Source organism: Varroa destructor, unplaced genomic scaffold (assembly GCF_002443255.2).
Source record: "Varroa destructor unplaced genomic scaffold, Vdes_3.0 BEIS01000002.1, whole genome shotgun sequence".
In the NCBI taxonomy this organism is placed as follows: Eukaryota; Metazoa; Arthropoda; class Arachnida; order Mesostigmata; family Varroidae; genus Varroa; species Varroa destructor.
Window position 1 is genome coordinate 43032188 of NW_019211455.1, and position 21691 is coordinate 43053878.

Genomic DNA, 21691 nt, shown 5'->3' on the forward strand with positions numbered 1-21691 from the left:
GACGGCGTTTATTCATTCTGAATCTAACCATCCCCATGCGGCCAACAGAACAACGACAGTAGCAGTAACGAGAAGCTTCAGCGTCCGAACGCTGCGCCCTGTTTCTCTTTTGCTCTATGCCTGCCTGACCACCGAGTCACTGTCTTGCCTGCTGCTGCTTGAGACGGACTGCTCTGGAGAACTACCCCAGATTCACCCCCTATCCTGTTCCCGATTCCAAGCCCCAACTCCCTTTCCTTTTCTTCAAAATATAGAGGAGATTTTTCTTTGAATCTCCCACGTTCGGTCTAGCCAATACCGGCGGGGGTTCGGTAGCGGCAGTGCTCCAGCTTCCTCATCTTTTCGTCCTCGGCCCCCAGCCCTTAACTCTCAACAGAATCTGCGCCTGTTCGTAGACTAACAAGGGTGGTCGTCCCATATGCGGCGACACCGGAGAGCCAGTGAATGGCTCCAACACGAGAAGTATGCTCAGTTCTATATACAATGCTATATACAATGTTCAGCCAAAACGAAAGACGGGTAAGCGTGGGGGGAGGGGGGGGGGTCGGGATAAAGACGGAGAGTGGCTAGATCGAAAGTAGAGGAGAAAAAGAGGACTTCCCTCTTGTCGGACAGACAGCATCGGTAGCTGGGCGGTTTAAAGCTCGCTTCTACTGCTGCACCAGCCGCCGCTGCCGTTAGCTCCGGGACTTCCCGCCCGTTTAAACTCACTAATTCTAGTAGGAGCAGTAGTTAGTGGCGGTGAAGTAGCATAAAAGTTGGACTAGACTAGAATGCTGGCCAAAACTAACATAACCAAGGGTTCTACAGCGCTCGTTCTATTACCACGGGTGAAACATGAGGTGATCCACAAGACAGCTCCCTGCTAGCTGCCTGCGGAGCTCGCGCGTCATCATATATGGCCACTCTGTGTGTATGCGCGTTTACCGTGCATTGTCTACGGAAACTGACTGCACAGGCATGGCTGACACAAAGAAACGACCAAGGGGAGTTCAGAGAACGAAAATGACCGAGGCTAACCAGACCCAACCACCACTAACCATAGTGAGTCATGAGGCCAGTTATGCAGGAATGGTGGCGGTAGCAGCGCCAGGGGTAATGGTGCTGCAGGCTCAATGTGAGAGTCACTGAGTGTGTGCATGGTGCAGCAGCAAACGGCATATCCCTTGCACTGGCGGCGCTATCCCCTGTTCTCTACAGCTACCCCCGGGGGCCGGTCAAATCAGGCTACAGCGAAGCTGGGGCTTGTCAGGCTCGAGGCTGCTGGCAACAGCGCGTGGGGACGAACGGACAACGAATAAGTCCAGTGGTAAAAGTAATAGTAATAGTAGAAATTTCGACAGTGAAAGAGAGGAAGAGACGCCAGAAGCATGAACGGAGGATGCGGACAGGGTGGGGACCTCTTCGACTCGCAAGAGCCACTCCTGCCTATGTACTGTTGGATGTAAGAGTGAGCTGAAGTCCTGGATATGGGATGCGCGTGGCCCAGAGTAGCTGCGATGCCGCCCGAAGCGAAATGAAAGGGAAATTTAAGCCTAAATTCGAAAAGATGTGAGAGGCACAAAAGAGAGATGGCGGTAGTTGATGCTTAGTCGTAGAGTACTCTGGAGTGATCGTTCTGGCCACGGCTGTAAGTCTAATGGCCAGCTACAACAGTTTGGCCAAATAGTACTATTTAGTAATAGCTAGTCGAGCTTGAGATTAGCGCGTACTGGCGGCGTGCTGCATGAGGCGGATGAGATAAACCATCATCTGTACAGACGATTATATTGTAGTAGACAATACAGACTGGAGGATGTAGATAGCTCAGAAAAAACTAAACAATCAGAATGGGGAAGACTGACATAGGGACCGACCATATTTTGCAATCGTTGCCCCATTGGCCCAGTTGTTCGTGGCCACGAAGGACTCGACGACCGGTGTACATAGTAATGCGTTCTCACCTTTACCGTCTAGTTATAGGTACAGTGAGTAGTTAAAAAGACCATAGTGATAAGTGCTTCCATAGACGGACACTATATGCAAGAAATGGAAATGTTTGAGCAGAAGTCCTAATGACGAGCGACAGCACGTAGCGCGTTCGTGCAATAAAAGAGTTGATCTTTTCTTTGTATTTGTTGCTCATACAGAGTCAAACAAATTCAAACGAAAAAGGATGCTCAATGTATTTTCGACCTTTATAGCACTTTAATCTATCTCTTTGTATGGGTTTACTTCTTCCTTCACAGATCTGTTCGTACTAACTCGGAATTGATCGCAAAAAGATCTTATTTACCCTTAGCAAGCTGATGGAGCTTCAGATGGTTGTCAAGCTGATCCTTCAAACGAAATAGCGCCCCGCATTTGTTACAATGCCGCTTCCGGTTGTCGGCAAAATGGAACCAGATTATGTGGCCAAGCAGGCGTTCGAGGGACGCCTTGGTTCGATTACAGATACCGCATCGAAACAGAACGAACTGCTTCATCGCACTGCCGTCCGGCATCACACCTGAAACAGAAATAATTTCGTAACTTTGGTACTTATTAGCACTTACACATTACACAGTGTTTTCCTTAGTTAGATTAGTGAATGAAGTAAAATCAATGCGGGCTCACCTGGCGAATTGGGACCTATCTAAATAAAAATGCATCTGTACGTCCAAAGCGTACGTTAATGCTGTTTTCCGGTTAAGTTCATTTTAAGCGATGACGCATTTTAAGCAACGAAGTTATTTATACATATTATCAATTACATTATCACCTTTGATTTGAACGGCGAGACTCGTTTGACTCTCGACGTGCATATTCTTCATGAGTTGTAGGATCGACGGCGCGCTGAGCAGCTGGTCCTGTGGTGTAGGAGTGCTTGGCGCTGTAGGCGGGTTCGATCCGCTCTGATGGCCGATGTTACCAAGTTGTCCTCCTGCGCCACTGCCTGAACCTAGGCCGCTTCCCGGACCTCCTGAAGTGCTCACAACGGGCGAAGACATCCGTGAGGGCATCGGAGAGGGCATCGATGACGGTGAAGGGGTTGGATTGGCAGACAACAACATTGGAGGTGATGGAATTGTCCTGGAAACAGATCGCCAAGGAACTCGAATTACTCACTCGATCTATTCTCGAAGCATGTGTAGATACTGCTGATTACTCGGAAGTGTTTTTTGGTAGAACGGCCATTTTTGCCAGCTAAAGGATCTGCTATCGTGCATAATTTTAACGAGGTTGTCTTAACGGTTGAAGCCGTGCAACAGGGCTCATACAGTTGGGAGAGTTGTTTCAACCGTCTAGAGTTCGTATCCGCCAACCTATTCCTGTCTGGAGTAGCCGCGCTCCACAGTCGCATACAGTGCTACATGGTTGAATAGCAAGTAGCTGAAAGAAGCCGCAGCAACCTAGCCCGAGGCGTTAAGGGATGCAGGTAAAAGATGCATCTTTTGTTCCCGGGGGCCCCATGCAGCCACAGTTACACACCCCGATGGGCAGCCGCCAGTTTCCCTGTTTCAGTTGCGCACAGCGGTAAAGATGCGTGAACCTTGGACGTCTTCCGCGATAGCAACAGAGGCATCGGGCAGGTACGGGGCATCGCCATCTGCACCTCTTCGCACACGAAGTGTGTTTGTGTATGGATATGGATATGTGTGTATGTATGTCTGTCTGAAGAAGGCTAAGTCTAGACTAGCATTGCACGAGGCGACGACTAAGGGCATCCGTCTTCATGATGCATATTCGTTTCCCTGAGGACCCATTTGCTGCAACTGCTTCGCCCAACCGTTCATGCAGCCCCTTCGGTCTAGCTAAGATGTCTACGGCTAGGCAAAGAAGCTCATATCACTGATGCGACGCGGCAAGGCGGTAGGAACAGAGTCCAGCGCCCATGGTTTGATGCCCCTACCCGCCAGCAGCGAAGGGCATAGTCATATTTAAACTAGTGGAGCAATGAAACATCTGGAAACCAGTGACGTCTGAGTGTCAGCGTTGCCGGGGTCTCGCAAAGCCTGATGCATTTCTAAACACTCAAGACATTGACTTGTACAGGCAAATCTCTTAGCTTTGTCTATGTAAAAGGTCCTATTTAGACTAGAAATTGTACGCTTCTTTACATTTTCATATTTTATATATCCAGAACAATGAATTGCACACCGGTAAATTTACATTCGCGTATGTATCTATGGGCTTGTGTCACGCTTTTTTCAGTGTTCGAAAAGCAAAGATGGCAAGTACATAGGTGTGCAGCGCCCGAGATCCTTATGGTGGTCTCGGCTGCAGAGTCCACATCAAAGCGGACACAGCTGAGTGAGGTTTGTGTGGAGGGACAACCAATATGGGTTTCTTCAGATGCACTACTATCATATGCTAGCTTCTTTCCCTGCGCTTTTTTTTCGCCATTTCTCTGTCCTCTTTTTTCATCTAACTGGCATCAGCTCTCTTGACGCTTCAAACCAATTTTAGATATTTCTTCTTCTCGGTCCGACACAAACGCATCTGACCCACCACCACCTTCCAGTCTGTATATGTACCGGCTGACCAATAGCCTGCCCCCTACTATAATGCTAGTGCTGAGGCACTATGCCACTTCGTTCACATCATAGTCAACGTAAGTCCTTAGTGGCCCCTGAGCATTGAGGGCTTCCACTCTAGTTCCACATCATAGCTACATAGGTGTTAAGCTCAAGAAGATGTCGCCAGCCTCTGGTCCCCGCCGACCGTGGTGGGATGTAACACGTGGTGTTTACGAAGAGGTGTTTGCGCGGCTGCCACAAGCATAAAGGTTGAGCTTGACTTCAGTTTGCCTGTGCCATGAGCTGCTAACTTCCTGCCTTCCGCCTCAAAAATCCCAATACGCTCATTCTTCTCATACGTTACTCTTAGCCCAGATAGAGCAGACCACCCCTGAAGCTGTGCCACTGGCTCAACAAACGAGCTGCTTACTCCGTCTGCATTAGTTCGCGTTCCGGTGACCAGCCGTCAAACCAATGCTACATCTATATTCATCTCTCGGTATTTTTTTTCTTCTTTTTTCTTTCATTCCTTCTGTTTTTCATTCTTTCTCGTTACCTATCGTTACTGCTCACTCTCGATTTTCATTCTCTATTTGGCTAGGCCAAATTTCTGTTTCCCCCCCTTTATCCTTAATCTTTCATTGGTAGGGACCGACAACGGACCATGGTCAACGCGGTGTGGGGACGCGCAGTTCCCACTTGTCCCATTTTACTCCCTTCCGTTGCTAGTTCCCCACTACGCTTTCTCGGCAAGTTTGCGCTAGTGGACCAACCACCATTTCTTGCTCAGTTGGCAAACAAACCCGGGAGAACGAGGCAAATTCAGTTACGATGCAGAATTTCAACAGCCAGTATGGATAGGCTGGCACTCGGGTAGTCGAAGACTTTTATCTTTCAAATTGGTATGCACGCAGCTGCTACTGCAGTTGCTGAGTGCACGACACCATACGAGATCCATTCGAAAGATGCGCGACAATCTCCTCCAACAGTGGTCGCGCCTAGGGCTCAGGGTTGAAAACACCAAAAAAAAAAGTCGGCCATTATACTTGCGGCTTCACGATGCTGTCGCAATAATAGCAAGTGCCACGCTTTGATGGGTAGAAGCTTACCCTGCCATCGCCACTACGACTCAAATCCGGTCGTATGTGTTTACGATTTTTTAGTCGTCTACGATTACGATAGGCGCTTGACGAGAATAAAACAACTGGACATTTTTAGCGAAAGGGCATTTCTTCGAGTTCGAACCATCAACAAAAATACAAGAGAAAGTGAGGTAACGCAGGGTCTTTATCGGTTTGCCCTTGCGGTTTGTGTGGCGGAATTTGCGCCTACAATGAAGTTTGCCAAAATGTATAAAAAGTACTTACCAACTAACAGTTCTAGCCACTTACCACTTTATTATTATTAAAATCGTGCGCCCAATATAACCGTATAGTATAATATTGTATAATATAGTAGTATAATAAAACTAATTAGGGTAAATGGCACAGCACGAAATCCTAGCTAGTGAGTCATGCAAACATCAATATTAATGAATACGGCCTAATGGGAGTAGTTTCTTACAATACAATGTTAACCACAATACAGTATATCGACCTTTTCATAAGTAATTCGTACTTTACAATTGGCTAACTAGATCGGTAACAAATCGATGTTCGGTCTACATTCGCGGCAGGCACTGATCGAAGGCTTTAGCAAAATCAAAAAAAATTGACAACGAACAACAACCGGCCTACAATAAGGCCACAATTCGAGCACATCATACCTGCGCACAAAGGTAGGTTACAGAAACTCATCTAGATAGAGAGATCAGTAGGTAAGTACTCAGCAAGCGGTCGAACGCCAACTAAAATACAGTGCCGTCTGCGGTCAAGGTAAACAGAAATAACAAAGTCTTTTTTCTTTTTTTCGATCACTGCGTCATGGCCTATATTACTCATTTTCTACTGCAGCCGATACCATGAAACGACGTGCTTTCATTTGAGCTCGCTCGGGCTAGCTTCTTCAATCGTTTTAGTCAATAGACTTTTGGGGGTTTGCGCCTCCTCTAGATGGCACTGTGGGATGTTATGCCGCAAAGGTGCTTTGCTTCAGTCCGAGGCAAAGGGTACCCACGCTTCTACGTGAAGCCAACGTCAAGTTGAAGCTTCACGTTTGATTGTGCTTGAAATCAGTTGGTAGTGCTAGGGGGTACCAATATTAGTACACAGTTACCCACAGCACGATTTTAGACCTAAGCGAGGACAGTAAAGCCAAGCAAGCTTTTTGCTGTTTTCGTCTCTATTTGTCCGTTTCTGTTATCTAGATAGCCCCCGTGCTCTCGAGTCTACCGCTTTACCGTCTTCCTATCTACCAATTGTAGTAATAATTGGATTGTCTGGCTTCGCACGCTTCAGGGTTGCTCCAACGTGGAGGCGCGCGACGGGTCCCCACCAAGGGGCTCGTGTGGCTTTTGAAATGTTTGGATTAACTTCGCCTATTTGAAACTACGCACCGCTTTGCCGAGATCTCTCTCGACGTTCCGAAGTGCTTCCGTCGGTAACCACGCGCCAATGTACCCAGCCGCGTTTTCAATGGAACACAAACATGCGGACAAGAAATCTGGTTGCAGTAAAATAGCGGCCCGTACGAGTTCCTATCATAACGATATCAACAATACGAAGGATACTCAGCCGACTACGTCGGTTCTATGTAATTATAGATATTTCTGCTAGGCAAAATTTGGTAGCAGCCATCGTCTCAGGGGGACGTTGGAAAGTGGAGAAGGGAGCAAAGTCGGGGCCGAAAGAAGTATCAAAAAGGGCAGCGACGAAAGGGTTCGCAGGTTCGTACTGATTTGCTCACTTTAAGACATGACGCTTTTCGCCTTAGAACTGATATCTGCGAAGATACCGATCCATAATTTGGTAATCAAAGCCATAAATATTTGCGATATACATATATGTATGAAGTAAGAAATAATCTTGACAGTTTGAAAAAGTTACCTAAAATCGAAGCGTCATTTTAGATCTGCTAGTATTGGATTTGTACGTAAGGTTTGATGGATCACAGTAACTTTTACGGAAAGTTAAAACTACTAAGTCACCTTCAAGGAGTTTCTAAATTGACTAATATTGTAGATCCATCGTTCTGATTCGTACTCCGCAAGTACGGGTGGTTTTTAGACGAAGCGTATTACCTGTGTGTGTCCAGTGGTTCGTCGAAAGCGAACATGGCCCTTACAATGGCGCAGTAGACAAGCCAAATGGTACGGCGCAACAAATAACCCATTTAATGTCTCGTTTAACTACGATATTATAACCACCTCCTTTTCATGTAGCGTAACGGTTTTGCACTATTCTCTGTCGTGAAAGCGTGAATTTAATTCAAAACCAAAACGGAGTAATTTAAAGTCCGTTCAAACAGCTTTCAACCATTTCGAATTCGAAGTACCCAGGTTATGTACGTATATGGCGAGATTTGCTGGATTGGATTGCCAACGCATTCATTTGCCTTTAAGATTGCCCGTTATGGGTCAGCAGTCAGCCTTCAGTGTGGTAGGCGACTTCAAACGAAACACTTCGCTTAGACAATTCTAGCAGTTAGTCAAGATAGCTGTCCCAGAAAGCCCTCCTGTGCGCATATCGCTCAAGCGTGCGTAGTCCTTCACTGATCCTTAGCCAGTTTGGGCTGAGAATCTAGCTGGATTGGCCGGTGGATATCTTTCTCTCCTAGGTGGTACAGACGCCATAAATCATGGCTATCGGACAGGATTCGGGGGCAGCAGGATCCTCTCTCCGAGTTTCACCGCTTCTTCACTCCCCCGCGATTCGCCGTTGCTCCGAGTACGTATGGGTTTTTGCGACACCCACCCGAAAAACTGGCACTTAGAAGACAATGCGAGGCAGAGTTGGAGACATGCTAGGCTGTGGCCTTTGGGCAAAAGTGAGCAGTCGCGCCCACTGCTCGTGGTTGCACAAGAAGACTCTTAAGACGATCAGAAGCTATAGGCAGGACAGCAGTTTGTGAACCATAAATCTCACCGTTGGCCGTTCTTGCATGACTTCGACAAACGCTCGATGATAGATCATCAGGCGACGGTTGCGCAGACCTGCGTAGGTTCTTTTGTGGAGAGCCAACCTTTCCCGCGAATAATCGTGTAGTAAAACAGACGGACATAGGACATGAATAAATGGAAATGGTATGCTGGAAGTCATCTGTCTAACAGCGTCTAAACAGCGACTATTTGCGATGAAGCTTAGCCATATTTATGCCCTACGATGTAAATAGACGAACGCCCTTGTGGTATAGTATCTGTATTTAGCAGAACTAGCTTGTCAATAATAAATAGTGGCGCACTCCAAAGTTATCTTAACTAAGAACTTAGCACTTCTCTAGCGTCTTTCAAGATGAACAGGTTGTCGTTGCGGTTATTGACACCATCTTGTTGAAGAACCAAACAACGTGTACACATTTGCAATCTGAATTAGTAATAAATAAGCTATGTAAATCTAAGATTTATATCAATAAAAATCCCTGCAGCTGTGGTGTTACTACGAGCGGTCCTGCTAGTAAGAATCCGTATCCCAATCATTTCGAAATCCGTATTTGGAGTGATTTGTCTTCTTCTTTTTTACCTATTCCTATAGAGCCAATTCGCACTTATCATCGCAGTCATCCTTCACCTCAGTTAGCCCGATCTCCCAATTAATCAACCTAGCAGCCCTTGCAATGGGCCGTACGGTGGGATTTCTGCACGGCATGAGCTGACTGGCTGAAAAGCTTCCTGACGTGGTGTCGCTGGTCCGGATGGTCCGCCGTTCTGCCCCACATAGCAAATGCGGCCCGATCATCTGAGCCAACTCGTAAACACGCGTTGATTTTTGCCTAACGACTAGCGCACTCCGTTACCTCGTTTTCTGGGACGGTATGCATCATGTAGGCCAGCCTATGGAATCCACAGTACGGCTGCCGCCGTGGCGGTCGTCCTTATTGCTTTCGTGGTAGCCGTACCCGATGCGTACTGAGTCTCAAACAGGCATCACGACCTAACATCGATGTAAGGTGCTATTCCATTTCACAAGAGCATCTATCCCCGCGTTATCATCCGCCATCCACGTGCATTGTGCATGTGAATCCGAGCCAAGAGAATCAGTCGGGTTAGCAGTCAGTCTGCTCTGTACGGAGGCAGAAAGGGGGCAGCAGAAGACTAGACCAGAGCTCTGATCAAGCTTCATATTCACCTTCTCCCCACATTTGCACTGCCCCGTGACGCTGCCGGCTGATAGGGTAAGAAACACCCATCGCTTTTGGGAGCTTCGGTATTACTCGTTCATAGGATAAGAGACCTCGGTACGCAGTAGTCGTCGTACTAGTATATAGTATTAGTAAATACAGCTTGCGTCTAGGACTCTGCAAGGGGACTAGCGACATGGGAGACTCGGCGCGGCCTGAGCGTTTGGGAGTTCAGGGAGGTACGTAGAGGGATAGTGTGGCCGAAGGGTCATCGTGGGCACGCCCGCCTATGCGCCTGACCGGCATACGAAAGCAACTGCACCGCATAGACGCGAAACTGACACCTCACACCGAGGTGTCAGGCCCAGCCAGCGACCAACCACTCGGGCAGAGTGGAGCTGCCATAGTCAAGCGGCAATAGAACATAATAGTTGTGCGCGAGCAAGTATGCGGGACAGGCCCATGGAGAAGCGGCAAGGAACTGATTTGACGCCATCGTTATTCCCAATTGGGGTTGCCTCAATCCACCAAGGGCAGTTCGATCCAGAAGTCGTGGCACGATGCGACTTGCATGGCCATGGTGATACTGATCGCCTACCCGTTCGCGGTGAGGATAGAATTTATGGATGTTTTATGCAGAGCGAGGCAAAATTTTGTAGATTTTAGTGCAAAACAAATGTCAATGAGATTGAACATTGCAAGAGTTAGCTCAGAAAGTGAGCTTTGAAACGTATGAGAGCCGCATCTGCCTCTGTGAACTCGAATTTCGGCACTTCACTGCAGTCTACTTAGTTTGGAAAGAAAAATTGAAGGCAACAAATAATATTTAAAACATTTCAGATTGCTGTAACTAAGCCTCAAGTTATTTGGCAACTTGCACAAAAAAACTATAGCACATTATGGTTACTACATATGTGTTTTTTATATATTGTCAAGAAACACCCGTCTAGTTAAGGACAAACGTAACTATTCGTGACGCCATTAAGATCGTCAAATAAACCTTTGAAATAAACCAAAAAAGAACCCTAGCGAAGAGAGCCTTCCGCCCCCTAGAGGGCAAACGCGTTTTATCCGATTGAGAGGGCTGAGAATCCAATGAAAGAAAAGGACCCGTAGAGGGAAGAATGGCTGTACAGAGTTTTGTTCGCCAGTTTCCTAGATCTTTTGATTTCCGTGCTCGGAGGAATGAAAGGGGTGAAGAAAAGGCTGTAGGCTCTTGAACGGCTGTCAGATGCAAACTGGCTTTTGTCATCTCCCCTATTTGCCGCACGGCCCGGTCGGATCGCGTATACCGTTCCGCTTCAGCATATTTATGCTGTTTCGGATCAGATTACTCTGACTGTTTCCCTATCTTTCTCTACAACAACCCTTTTCCACATATAGACCATGGCCTTTGCTCACGGCGAGGTGTTCAGCTATTTTCGGCAGAATACGCGGCGAGCATGCGTATGCAGAAGTGGCCAGACACAGATTAGAAGCGCCAAGCTGTCCTTGTCAGTGGTCATGCTACTGGTGCGCAGTGTCTATGTAGTAGTAGCAGGACTGTCGTTAGCGAAAAACCTAACTTCATTCAGGTGTAACCCGTTGCTGATGGCTCGATGCATTGGCCACTGTAGTAATACTCTACAGAAGTAGAATACGATGAAGGAGCAGACGATCACTTCACAAGATTGGCACTATTATCAGCAGATTCCCATGACGACGTTTGTTACCTGGGAAAAAACGATGTCTTCAATGGTACTTAATGTTGTCATTTACGTTGACTGTCATTGTTGCACTGAGTAAGTACGGACATGTGTTGTCCCAGTGATGATGCTGTGGTAATGTGTTAACCTACGAAGCTAATGGATACCGGACGGAGCCCAGGTTCGAAAGCAGGCGAAGACACGTTTCATTTCATGCTGGAAAGAGCTAACCGTCCGAAGTAATGTTCAACTAAGGCAATACCAGACGTGAAAGTTGAAACCATTTTTAGGTAAGGCATGAACGAAGTTAGCAAAAGCTAGAAAAAAATCTATTATATATTCCACATTATACTCTATGGGTTTCTATTAGCGATTTATGCTTTGATACGTTGGCATCACTTGATAGAGGATACAACTGTACAAACCCTACTGCCGGTGCTTTTTAAAACTTTTTGTTTCTGAAGGTCTGGCCTATCTCGCAATAAAATCGGAAATGTTTTTCATTCAAATGACAGCAAAGAAACCCAAATGGAATTAAACGCTATAGTACAACTGGTCCCTATCGAAGTAAGTCAATCGAAAGCCTACGCAATCACCAGCATCGTGAAGTATAAACGAACGAAAGATTTGGCTAAAGAACCATCGACAAGCAGGATCCAGCCTCCGGGATCGGTCTAATGTCTAGTATAGGCTGTGCTTGTTCTAAGCTTCACGTCTCGAAAACGAGGTGCCGGCAGCGGCTTCGTTTTCCTTCTTGACATCCCTCATCGATGCTTCTCATTGATGCGTCTCGTTGAAGCTTCATTTCCCCTTGATTGATGTTTTCGCTATCATCTAAACTCCTTAGGACTGTTCATTCAAAGAGGGGCTAGCACAGGCTTGACTTTACCGTACCGCCATCGCCAATAAAAAGATCTGACAATGAGCATAATGTTCAGGATTGTTCGTGCCACTCTGATGCTGCTGAGTGACTCGTTTGGGGTTCGTAGGCCCCATCCACTCCTCAGGGATGAGAGATCAGAGAGTAGGGCCAGACTTATCTTACAATACGGCATCAACCAGACGCCTCCGCCATTTCTGCGCCAACGTGGCCAACAACAACGGCTACGATATGGACAAGTAAGCAAATGCCACAATGAGAGCAACGCATCCCTCGACTGCAAGGGCAGCAAGACAAGTAACAACAACAAGGGCAAACGGCGAACCGCCGCTGCCAGGATCGCTGCTGTTACTACAATAATAACAAGAAATATTATGACCAAATAGGGACGGACTAGGGGTTGCACTTAGTCGTACAGCACACGGCAAAAGGCAAACTGAAATAGCTAGGTGTGTGGTAACTAAGCACTGTGCTAAGCATTGCCCAGCTGACCAACTGGGCTACGGCTCATGCCGTAAGCACTTTGTTCTTCTTTTTGCTATCGCATCAGAGGGAGGGATAAATATGAGGAAGAAAGAGGAAAAAACAAACGAAATAAAGAGTAAGAAAGTAAGGGGGCGAGGTATAGGTGGGAAGAGTACCGTCGAGGAGAAAAGCTGGAGAAAGAAAGTATAAGAGGGTAAGAGAAAAAAAATCAAACAAAGGAGAGGTAGAAAAAATCCTATGAGAAGAATCAGTGCGAGCACATGAAGGCTAAAGCACATGAGGAGTGCGTTGGTGTACAAGTGCGCAGGAACTCTTCACCAACAGGGGCTAGGCGGGTGAAAAGGGGACGTGCGATTGTGGGGTTCGAGGTGGCGGTGCTGTTGGCAGTCTTGATCACGGCCCCCGGGGGTGGCGACGACGAGGAACTTGTGAGCCGCGAACAAGCGAGCGACCGAACGAGCTGGTGGCCCGCGTGTGTCGGCTATTGCTGATAAGAAAAAAAAACTACAGTTTGCCGCGTTAATAGTAGCATCGGCAGCAGCAATGGGAGAAGTACATATGGCGTTACTGAGTAGGAACGAGCGAGCGAGAGTCGCTGCAGTAGCAGCCTATGACTGTATGCCGTCCTTTTGGTTAGGTCGGCTGTGTGTATAGGTCGGGGGGTGGGGGTGGGGGTGGGGGGTACTTATCACTCGTGGAAAGGAGAGCTCACTGGGCAGTACGAGGGAAGACATGTGCGAAGAAGCAGCCGCCGCTCGGAAGCGAAACAGCCCTAGTTCCAACGACAACGACAACAACAATATCTTTAACACGACCACTCAGAGAATAACGAGGCATTGGTGCCGGACTTTGCTGAAGGAAAATGTTGGTTAATGTTTACCTCGAGGCAGGTGATGGCACCATACACATCGCGGTACAGCTCCGTTGTAATTATAGCGAGGAGGGCCTGGATTAAGAACCATTTCGTTGCTGTTATCGGTGGTCATTTGTCGTCTAGCTCGACTTAGTGTATTCTGCCACATTTTGTTTCGACGACTTATAATAGATTTTATTGGGGAAACGGACGGTGCTTCTTACGTTTTGTCAATGTGTGTCATGCGATACTATGCTACGCTAAGGTTCGTGTTTTCCAATGTCTTTTTTAATGTATTGAACCAAAAACAAGTATGAGGTGAAATCTGCCGGTAGCTTATCGGTCTTGTCAATCCAGTTTTTGAGTCATCTGATGGTAACGAAACATTTTCGAGAGCACGTTGCTCAATGACGCCATATGTCGATACCGGATTAGGTTATTTTACCATAGTTACGAAGCCCGAATAGTCAATCTCTGTTTCTTATTCGTTCTCCACCTTTTGCTCTATGACTTAGCGGCCATATTTAAACCATAGTTGCAGAAGAACGGAAAGACATCGATCTTGTGCAGATCTTGTAACGATCAGATGGGCGCCATCAGGTGCATACTGCAACAACGAGGACCAGCACTGCTGCTGGTCTCCCAGATCTCGCTTCGCCTTGTCATTTATAGCCAATACAAGAATATGGCACCGTGTCCGTTGTACACCGAAAATCTATCCTATGGGAACACACTTGCAGGCCTTGGCCTGTTCAAGACCTAACGTCAGCCCTGGGAGCTGTGCCTCATATATACGGGTTTCGTCCGACCCATTTTTATCCTATTTGTCTTTCCTATAGGGTCCACACTCATTAATTCGACCCCACTCTCATGCAAAGCCATATTCACCGTTAGAGCAGTATCGATACATCATATATCGTATTTAGCCATAGGCCTTATACTAACGGTAAATGCAAGCCACCGAGGTTGTCCAATACTTGCATACGAGTAGAAGGCTTCTTATCGACTTATGTGATAACACTTCGCAACGCTATCAATATGGCTACGTCTACGAGCGCTGTGAGACGCGTCAATGTGGCGCTTCGGTGTTTCACATTTCGCCGCGAGCAGAACCGTTGATATTTAGTCGTCCGAGGCTATTCACTATTACCATTTATCGTCATCGTGGGTCGTTACAGATGGGATGAAACGTTCGATTTTGTTGAATCACCTGTTCAGTTACCAGGGCCCTGCTTCATGAATAGATATACTATATACAGGGAGGCGTTCTGAAATCCTGAGTTTCACACTAACGCAATGGCTTTACTACCCATTGATAGTACGACGCTGTTTTTATACTATCAAAGTTAATCGACTTTGCGTAGAGTTTTTTTTTTCGCTTACTACACCATATTGGTGAAGCAAAATGAATGAGAAAAACACTCGGACTTCGTGTCAGTCTTATATGTAGTGTGAATGAGAGAAAAATTGTAACTGGATGACTGGTTGGTTCTGGCATTGAAACACAGGGCCATGCCAAGCTATCATTTGTGCGGACGGCCAGTCCTCTGGTATTCGCATTACTACCGCGTGACGTACCTATGCTCAAGTTGCGAATGAGCTAGATATGTCCCCTGATTGTCTGGGCAAACAGATACTATTCATGTGCCCCAGACAGATCTCTGCTCTTCTACGCGATTTCACACATCGCTGCTTACGGCGCAACCCCTTTCACCATCTCGGCACATGCGTGAGCCTATGAAGGTTTATCAGTCGCTGAACTGAACGGGTATAGGACGCAGGCACAGAGTGGAACGTACACATAATGTATGTGAGGCCCTGCACAGCCCCTAGGGCGCCTTCACCGGCCCGTGAGGCCGTCCGAGCACCTCTGAGCCTCGATCTTGCGTTCCTGTCTGACCGTCGGTTGCGGTAGCATATAAGTGGAACATGGCGACAAGGGGATACATAATAGCGAATAACGAGTAATCAGATTATCATGTAAATGGTACGCTCGATGCCTTCGACGGCCGTAGCATCCGCAGGCGATACGAAGAACGACGCCATAGTCTCTAGGAGACCGCATGCTGGGCTTGGTTGTTCTCGCCGTCGGCTACGGTACCAACTCGATCTAAGCATCGTCGGCATCTCGACTAGAGGGCAACTCGAAAGGACTATGCTGAAGGAAGGTACGCGAATGAAAAGAAACGCGAAGGACTATAGTGTTGCGGGAGGGGTGGGATCGTGGTGGGGACTCGGAAGGGGTGAGCGGCCAGCTAAGAAGCGGTGCGAAGGAACCGACTTGCTGACCCCGTTCTACTGAAGAAGAGCGTGGCGCCACCGAACGCCGGCTACCATGGCCTCAACGGCTGTGGGGATGCCCCTTCGTCTACTCGTCTACAGAAAGCTATACGGATGCCTCCGGAGGCATGTCGCCCCTGCTTTCACCGCCGCCCTCCTACATCGTCATTCCATGTAAGTCATTGTATATTCGCCTAAACCTCGTTACCTACGACGACGTTGAGACTAATACGACGACTACCACTGCGCATACTACGACTGGTGCGGACGACTACACGAGAACATCCCTCTCCTACGCTGTTACCCTGCTGCCACCAAAGCCTTCGCCGTTTCCCCGATGTAGCCGACGTTAGAGACAGTACGCCGGCGACGACAGTATGTGTCGTCTTACTACGGTCCGGTGCCACTTCCGCTGCTTCTGGCCGTCACAATACATCAGCGCTTATGTATTCCACCTTGAGCGGCGCCGTGGCCGCTGCTGCTAGGCGATATCGCGGGACGCCGGCTGCTGTCTATAGTGTCCACCAACAGCCCTAGTAGACATCCTTTACGTGCATTGGCGTGGCTGCTTTACATTGCTTACACGAATAAGATCGACGTTGTTGTCGTTGGCGTCATGCATCTCTTACTGTAACTGCTACTGCTACTGGCGTAGGCAGACAGGACGGGGGCTGACTATGAAGAGCTGGCCGTCGTTCGTTTGTTGCTGTGTTCCCTCGAGACGAGTCACCCCTGCTGCCTCCTTTCTGTCTAACTATGCCTGCGCTCCTGAGGCTCTGCTTAGAAGCGTACAACAAGCATCGACCTGGCGAGACATCGGCGGGCCAAAGAAGAAAGACGAAGTGACGGAAAGAGGATGACGATGAAAACCAGGGAGGTAATACGAAACCTACGAAGAAAGCGGGGACTTACTGACCGACCGGCGCTGCGAGAGAGACATTGAGCAAGACGAAGCCGACCAGTGTATAGGTGTCGCGCTAACGACGTCATCTATTAGCACCCAGAAACGATCACCCAGCCCTACTTCGCTGACTCCTAGACCCTTTCTCGACGCCTTAGCTAGTTTATCCCAGCTTTCCCCGCAAGCACCGATAGGGCGACCCTTTGGCCTTTCGATAGCCGGTCCAGGGACGGCGTGTCCTAAGATGCAAATCCGACCTCTGGTCAGACCCGCCTGTTACTACTGCTGCTCCCGCACCATCGCCACATGCGATGCCTTCGCCGCTACCGCGCTAGGGTCGTCATTGCCTAATATGATGTTTGTCTGTTTCAGCCGCTAGTCATTCACCAACCCTGCCTCGGAGCTGATCAGCTAGCGGTTTTGGGATCTTCGAAGCGCTAGTTGTTTTGTTGGCCAGGAAAGTTTCTTGGCAAAGGGCTGTATCTGCTTCGTGGACAGCGGTCAGCAAAGACACAGGCTTTTGCGAGATGCCCCTTTTTGTCAGTGTAGTTGGTTAGTGGCGACAATGACCACGCTATGCGAAAGAAAAGCCGAGGGGACCGACATCAAGAGATGATGACGGCTCAGGCTTACACATAAAACGGGGTCGAGACGCGGTTAGGACTTGAAAGGGGTAAAAGTAGTATGAACGGCAAGCACTGTTGATTATAGTGATGTGGAGTTAAGGTCAGCAAATGAGCAACTATGGATAGCATGCAACAATGCAGTTCTTCGAAGTCTTTCTGTCCTTATCATCTTTCAAGTCCGACCTTACTCTCATAGCCATCATAATCTCAAGGATCACTTTGGTTTTGCCTTGACTCGCCAGAGTACGAGGCAGCCGAAGACTGTGCCAAAAGCTTCTCTCTTGGTCCCAGTTGTTTGTGTCACGAACGAAGAGTGTCTGTATGCATTGGGTGGCTGGTTGGCATTGGGCGACGACTAGGGCAAGCAAAGAAACGCTCAGAGACTGACGTGAGGGGAAAACGGAGGGGGCAAAAGACGAGTAGCCCTAGCTAAGCCTTTATTAGATACGCGCCATTGATTTCCGTTCGGGTGTCGTTAGGCTGGGTGGTCTGAACGAAGCCTCAACCAACCAACGAAAGCGGCTAACAGCAGACGTAAGCCGACCTGCTTCCTCTAGCTAGCATTTGTGAGACTAGACAAGTCATGAGCAAAGGCTGAAAACAGGCCACCGATCACCGGAGCCGCTGAATTCGCCTAGAATCGAAGGAACGTAAGAGAAAAGACTTGAATTGTGGGTCATGTCCGAACACTGTGAAAGGTTAAAGGTCGTGCGAATAGCAAGAGGTTGGCTTAAAGTGGATGGTAAGATTCGATAAAACTTATTCCCAAAAATGGCCGACAATATATATATATATATATATATATATATATATATATATATATATAGAACAAGTGTCTGTTATTAGATACGCTGGTCTGCCAGATTTAATTGATCTCGCAGTGCATATTAAATGTATCCAGCGAAAATTGTAGAGGTCAGTTTTGAATTGGCAACATTCCTAACGACTTTTTTTGCGGATGTTTATAAGGAAAGATAGAGCCCAAAATAGTCTACGGCTGGATCAGACGTACAGAAACAGACACATGCAGGTATTATGATATCTATAGATGCGTTGAATGTAACTTAGGCACAGGATAGAAAAAGCTCGTAAACGCAATATCCGCCGTCTGACAGAGGGATGTACTGTAATCTAAAAGGCATATCAGTATCAACCAATTCCTTTTTCTTCCATCTATTCTGAATCCCTAAAGGTACTTAGAGGCCCGTCCGTTAGTTGAGGAAATAGGCTTTTTTCGCGCATGGAGCCTGCACACGTACAGGTGTATTGTGTATATGAGCCTGTTTATCGTACGGATGTACTTTGTGGGCGAACTGCGAAGACATCCTCATTGCCGCATGCTGACTCAACGCGACACCGTCGCTGCTATTTGCCTGGCCGAACAATACCAGACAGTTTCTCTTCGCACGGTTCAGTTCCACGCGTTTCCATATAGTGCTGCAGTTATGGAAAGACCGCGAAAAGGAAGAAATAACGCGGCAGTCAAATGCTGTTTTGCACGAAGGCGCCGTTTGTAGTAGAGTTTTTGTTAGCCGCAACAACCTCAGTGGTCTTCTCCGTATCGGAGGCTTGGCCAACAGCGGAGATACATCACTGATGATCGGCGATCCGTTGGTGTGAACAGAGGAGCATTAGGGTCCGCAAGTCCGAATGGGGAAAACGGAGCTCCAATCGAGTCTCCTAGCGCGACGAGTCTGAGTCCTGCAAATCTGTCCCAGCAGCTCTAAGCATCTTGTTCGCCCTGCCATGAATCGAGGTCGGTATCTCTCCTAACGTCGGTCTACCTATGATGCAAAGCGATCAAGCATACCTCCCATGGGTGGCCTCTTCGTGCGAACTCCTCCGTCGCAAATCTCCCTTCCAACCTTACAGGAATCAGATACATCTCTTACTAACAATAGGCAGCGAAGGGGAATAGAGGCGTACTTTTATTCTACTTCTACCACTATTAGTACTGCTACAATTTCTATACTCAGGGGGTCCGTAGCACACCGGCTCGTCATTGATGCACCACTGGTTTTTACTAACCGCAACTATTATATTATAGTACAATGAGTGATTCTACTATAGCCTCCGGAGATCCCTACCCGCCACCTCAACGACCGGTAACTGGCATTAACATCGAACGTACAACACTGCCTCTATGGTTGGACACATTGCTACTACTAATTCTATTAAATAGCATGAAAAGCGAAATTGACTGGATCAAGAAGCTGGAGATTGAGAACTCGAGGAGATGCGTAGATGAACTGCAGTCGGACGGCTAATTCTAACCACACAAATTTCGCTTAGCCCGTGGAGATACTGGCCTCTATCCAGTTCGCGGCCCACCTTTAAATCTTTTGTTCGTTTCACTCAGTTACAAACTTCAGCAGCTGCGTTAACATTGCTGTCTATTAGAACGCTATTCGTGTATAAGCAATCTCTCTCCTACTACTTTTCGGTACTAGTATCGCGCGTACTGTCTCAGGTGTCTCTAACCGTTAGGCCTGATCGAGCGAGCGGTTGCCGTTTGCCACTGGTCTATGTACCTTGCAGCGTCGGCTAGAACTCATTATTGCACACACACACACACACACGCACAAAATAGTCCCCGGCATCGTCCTGCCACCTTCTTTTTACGACGAAGCTCCTGTGGGAAAAACGGGTTGCGGGTAGACACTGACAGCGGCAGACGGACTTAATGTTGATATGAATTTTTACGGTGAAACCATGTCGCCGGTTTGATTGACTTCGCACTCCGTTTGCTCTGCGTTTCATTCCGCAATTTAAGCTGACACACAGATGCTTTCAATATCATCAATGGTAACTGTAAGGCACCGTGTTTTAACCATCAATGTCGATCTCATTCGACTTTTTTTTTGGACACACATTGTAATGAAGTTGCGAAACAAACACCCTGGACACTGGACATCTACATAAAACAAACGAACTTACTCGCGCTTTCCATTTCTTCATTAATTGCATGCCTGCCACAAATCCTATTGGCAGCGACATCAATCGAGGCTATTGCGCGCACATTATAAATGCGCTCGAGAAATACCATGAAACTATGCCAGTATATACAGACGACATACATATGCAGATAATAAGAACAATCACCTTCTTCGCGGCTCCGATGCCACTCCCGACTTCCATGCCCCGACTTTACCGTCTCGGTTCACCTAATAATAATGTGGAGTGGGACTAACGGAATGTCGAAACGGAACTGATGGGTTCGTCTGCTCTCTGATTCTCTTACCTCTTCTTTTTTTGCCCGGTTGTACAGCCACCTTCTTTACTCCTCCCCCATCTTTCCATCAAAGAATTATACATCGAGAGATCAACGAAAAGAGAGAAAAAGAGAGAGTACGAGAAAGGAAAAATGCACATAGTTAGACAGAGGTCGATCGGGCGAAGTGGTACATACAAAAGAATCGTTGCCAACTCCTTGCAGATGCCCCGACTCGGTAGGTCTGGCTTCAGCAGCAGCCTATTGTAGCATTGCAGCAAACGCTTCTTGGGGCGACGAGGAGTGTTGGGGTTTCATAGAGGTATCGGACGCCACCGTCACCCCACATTGTTCCGTTAGACCCGCTAACGGCGCTGCTACTGAGACCAATGTCAATTTCGCTGACGGTGGCGCGGTAGTAATGCTGTGCGATGCAGTACTCTCTTGCCGGCTGACTAAGGGGTAAGATAATGATGAATACGCACCTCATTATCGCTAATGAAGCGTGCCACCGCCTTCTCCTCCTTCTGCTGCTGCTACTGCGGGGACTGCCGACTATTCCTCTATGCCATGCACTGGATATCCATAACAACTACAGCCGAGTGTTAAAAGCCCATGGAAATAGGCAAGACTTACACTACACGTACCACGGGGTTTTGCTGCCAGCACCCGTTCTTCTTTTACCGCCGAGACGAGGTCCTCCTACACTGCTAGCATCAGAAGCATCCGTAGAAGGAAGTGCAATGCGTTCTTGTTTCTTTGCCCCTTTTCGACCCTCTCTACGTCCTACAGCACCCCCATCCTGTGGGTCGGTCCTGCAACTCTCGTTGACTCTCTGGCCGAATTCGTCAGCCGAACCAGCTCACGAGCTACGCCGGTCAGAACATGGTAGAGCAAGCTACAATGGAAGTTGCCACCGTTGTCCATAAGCACGATGAATCCAGCAGGCCGTGCCTGGTAGACCTTGTAATGTATTATTAGATTCTTTGTTTGCTGGAGCTGCGTTCAGTCCCTCAGTTCGCGGCGGCGCTCACTGTAGTATGTTAGAATAGTCGCGGCTGTAGCGGCTTTGCCTGT

General features: G+C 47.8%; 1 protein-coding gene across 4 annotated transcripts in view; it reads right to left on the minus strand.

Moving 5' to 3' along the window:
* Window positions 1-21691, minus strand: part of LOC111245274 (uncharacterized) — a 344964-nt gene that overhangs the window by 14083 nt on the left and 309190 nt on the right. For all 4 annotated transcript variants that reach the window (XM_086979177.1, XM_086979174.1, XM_086979175.1 and 1 more), the window contains 2 exons: window positions 2741-3051; window positions 2276-2488 (listed from right to left, as the gene is read on the minus strand). In XM_086979177.1, coding sequence (XP_086835303.1) covers window positions 2276-2488; window positions 2741-3051 — 524 coding nt within the window. The remainder of the gene's footprint in view (window positions 1-2275; window positions 2489-2740; window positions 3052-21691) is intronic.